The following is a 3,306-nucleotide window of genomic DNA, read 5'->3' as shown; positions in this document are numbered from 1 at the left end:
AAGTTAAAGTTAAAGTTAAAGTAAACGTAAACGTAACTAACTAACTAACTAACTAACTACTAACTATAGTGTTGTTCTTACTTTACGTTCTTTACTATATACTACTATATATTTTTGGCGTCATCACTTTTTCGATGTTTTTTTATATACATATAATAATTATAGCACACTAAAAAAAAGAATCTGTCCGGAACGCTTTTCTGTCCGGAACACTTTCCCCCCCATTTGTAGGCTCCAAAGAGGCCCCCGAGGGATCCTGAATAGAATTTTGTTTCAAAAAATAGAGCAAACTTTTGTAGGTCCGTTATTGACGGCTGAAAAGAAAAGTTGTTTTCATAAAAAAAGGTGGGGAGGCGTGGGTGAGTGTGTTTATGTGTGCGCGTGTGTGACTGTCAGAACAACAGTGCGTATTTGTGTGTGTATTGAGTGAAAGTAAGGGAAAAAGGGTCCATCAAGAAATCTCACCCTCAGCTCACCCTGTACATGCACAGCTCGGTGCCTTTCGCTCCTTAAGGCCGCTCTCTTCACGCTATAGTGGTGCAGCTACCCAAGTATATCCACGTGCCTGTGGGCTCAGTAGTGCTCGCCCCTGGTTTTCCGCCATTTCAACTTTGGAACCTAGAGCCAAATGCATTACAGAACGACAGTGGCTCCTTGCGTCATCTATGTAGTATACTCAGACCTATTTAGCCCATTACCGCTATGTATTTGTAGTTTACATTACTTGAACAAGTTGAATTTGGATTCACTCTCTCTCTCTTGTAAAATAATATTTAAAAAAAATTACCATTTTGTACTTAAAAAAAACAAAAACAAAAAACAACCATAGCCTCCTAAATTGAACAAAACAACACTACAATGCAACTTGCACAAGAGCAATTTTTTGGCCGTCGTTGTAAAAGTTGTTGTTGTTGAAAATTGTGAGTCTGTGACCATCTGTAAACTTCATCATTAAAATTCATTACTCATTGTTTGAATTGGTACCCCGTGAGTAGCCTGAGCCTCTGAGTCTTTGACTCTTTGAGGTCTCGACTCTTTGGAACTTTGTGTGTGTGAATGTCTTTTCCGCAACGATCAACTATTTTGAGCTGTCTGTGTCCAATCAACATGCTGTACTTCTAAATTTTGATTCGTCAAAACATCTTTGATTCTCATTATGCTCATATTAAGTATTTTTTTTAAATGTTCATACATATTTTTTAAATTTTTTTTTACATTATTTGGCTGTTTAGGCCCTTCGGGTTAAATATCAAGAATATTATAAACGTATGTATAGTTTTGCTGTAATAAAAATAGTAAAATCTTGAGTGTCAAAGCATACATTATTTACCCATAAAGGCCAATCGGTCATCGGCACATGGCCAATAAGGCATAAAGCCAGGCAAGCATTTCCATAAATATGTATCCTTGCTAAAAATGTCAGAACAATACTTACCATGAACTTTACTCCACCAATTAAACTTCAAAGTTCAACTTTGTGTCCGTTCGGATATTGATTATTCTAATGAAAGTACTTTTTATTTATTTAAATAGCTTCAGTATTATTCGCTTACATATTGCGAAACAATCACCATGCCACTCTTGAAAAACAATCGGAGAAATACCCAACTGATCATTTGGGCCGGTGGCACCCCAATAACGCCCGGCATGGACACAGTCACCTTAACGCTGATATGTGATATAACAGGTTCCAATTTTTAACAACCCTTGTTGTTCAATCATACTCATTTTTACGTGTAACGGGTAACTGAATACGTCGTCCTCTCCCTTACACGGAGAGAGGGAGAGATAGTATGAAAATACGAACCGCCAATCGACCTCGAAGGCTCATACTCATTCTTTCATGATGTCCTTTAGTTATCTGTGGTCCTGACTTTGATTTGATTTTCCAGAAGAATTGCTACAATATGCTAGTTGTTGTTCTAAAATCGGAGACTGAGCTGAGGGCCCAAGGCCCTGAGCTTAGTGAACAAAGGGTAATGGATATTGATGAGATCAGACGACATACAGCAGTATAAAAGGCAATAGAATTGATTATTGTTCATCAGTTCCAATACAAGAATACAGAAATAGACAACATGAAGATTTCTACTATCATCACCATCGCAGCCGTTGCTGTTGCAGTCAGCGCCAAGTCTTACGATCAACAGATCACATGTGCCGCTAAAGGATTCACTGGAAAGTCATACGACGAACACAAGGTCTGCTGCAAGTATTCAGGTAACTGTGGAGATCTATACAAATGCACGGAGAGCTTTTGTGGTCTATCCGGCCACTCTGGCCGCCATGGCCGCGGTAGTTCTGGTACCTCTGGCATGTCTGGCGACTCTGAGAAGTCTGATATGTCTGATATGTCTGAGAAGTCTGAGAAGTCTGACATGTCTGAGAAGTACGACACGACTGAGAAGTCTGACATGTTTGTGAAATCTGACATGTCAGAGAAGTCTGACATGTCAAAGAAATCTAATATGTCTGATATGTCTGATATGTCTGAGAAATCTTATATGTCTGAGAAGTCTGATATGTCTGAGAAGTCTGACAAATCTATGTCCGGCGTGTCTGGTAGCACGGATAAATCTGGTAGTTCTAGTAGCTCTGGCAACGCCAGTTACGATTGCAAGATCACTTGCGCCGAGAAGCGTGTACGTGTCCCCGATGCTCTTCAGGGTTCTATCCATGAGGACAAAGAGTGCTGCGAATGGTCTGGTAAGTGTGGTGAATTGAACAAATGCACTCAGTCATACTGTGAGAAGGATGCCGCCCCCTCAGACATTTATAACCAATACGATTTCCAGTTCTAAGTTTACTGTTTAGCTTAGATGAGATGCTTTATCATGCGGTAAAACGATGTTGAATAAAATTAGAATCCCCAGATTATAATCTGCAGATTCATAACACAGACAGTACATCATAGTTCGTTATTCATAAACTCATGATGTTGGGAGTTTAGGGCTATTCAATTTGAACTATTTTTATCAGTCAAGCCTCTCGTATGCTCATTAAAACAGTTTGTAGGCGTCACAGTGCGTGGTGTTTTCGTCACTGTAGTGTTGTTGATAAAATATATTCGGACTAAATCTCGGCGACGCTCAATATGCAGTTCCGATATTGTAGTTTGTGTACAGCAAATAAATTTGAATAACAAACGACCAATAATGTTGCGACCTATTCATGCTTCGTATTCGATAAGCAGTGATGGAAGCAGTGAAGGAGGCTTTTATTAGCACTATTCCATAGGCTATATATATATATATATATATATATACATATATATACTTATATATATATATATTATATACTTATATA

At 38.6% G+C, this 3,306-nt stretch overlaps 1 protein-coding gene across 1 annotated transcript; it reads left to right on the top strand.

The window, feature by feature from the left end:
• Nucleotides 1-2,078: 2,078 nt before the first annotated feature.
• On the top strand, nt 2,079-2,902 carry SARC_04201 (hypothetical protein; the record flags this gene model as incomplete). The annotated part of the gene is made up of 1 exon (XM_014301981.1): nt 2,079-2,902. One exon carries the CDS (start codon nt 2,079-2,081, stop codon nt 2,799-2,801), a length of 723 nt encoding a protein of 240 aa, XP_014157456.1. The 3' UTR covers nt 2,802-2,902.
• Between the last annotated feature and the right edge of the window lie 404 nt (nt 2,903-3,306).

This window comes from Sphaeroforma arctica, assembly GCF_001186125.1.
Source record: "Sphaeroforma arctica JP610 unplaced genomic scaffold supercont1.229, whole genome shotgun sequence".
Taxonomy (NCBI): Eukaryota; class Ichthyosporea; order Ichthyophonida; genus Sphaeroforma; species Sphaeroforma arctica.
This window is presented reverse-complemented; position numbering and strand designations above follow the sequence as displayed.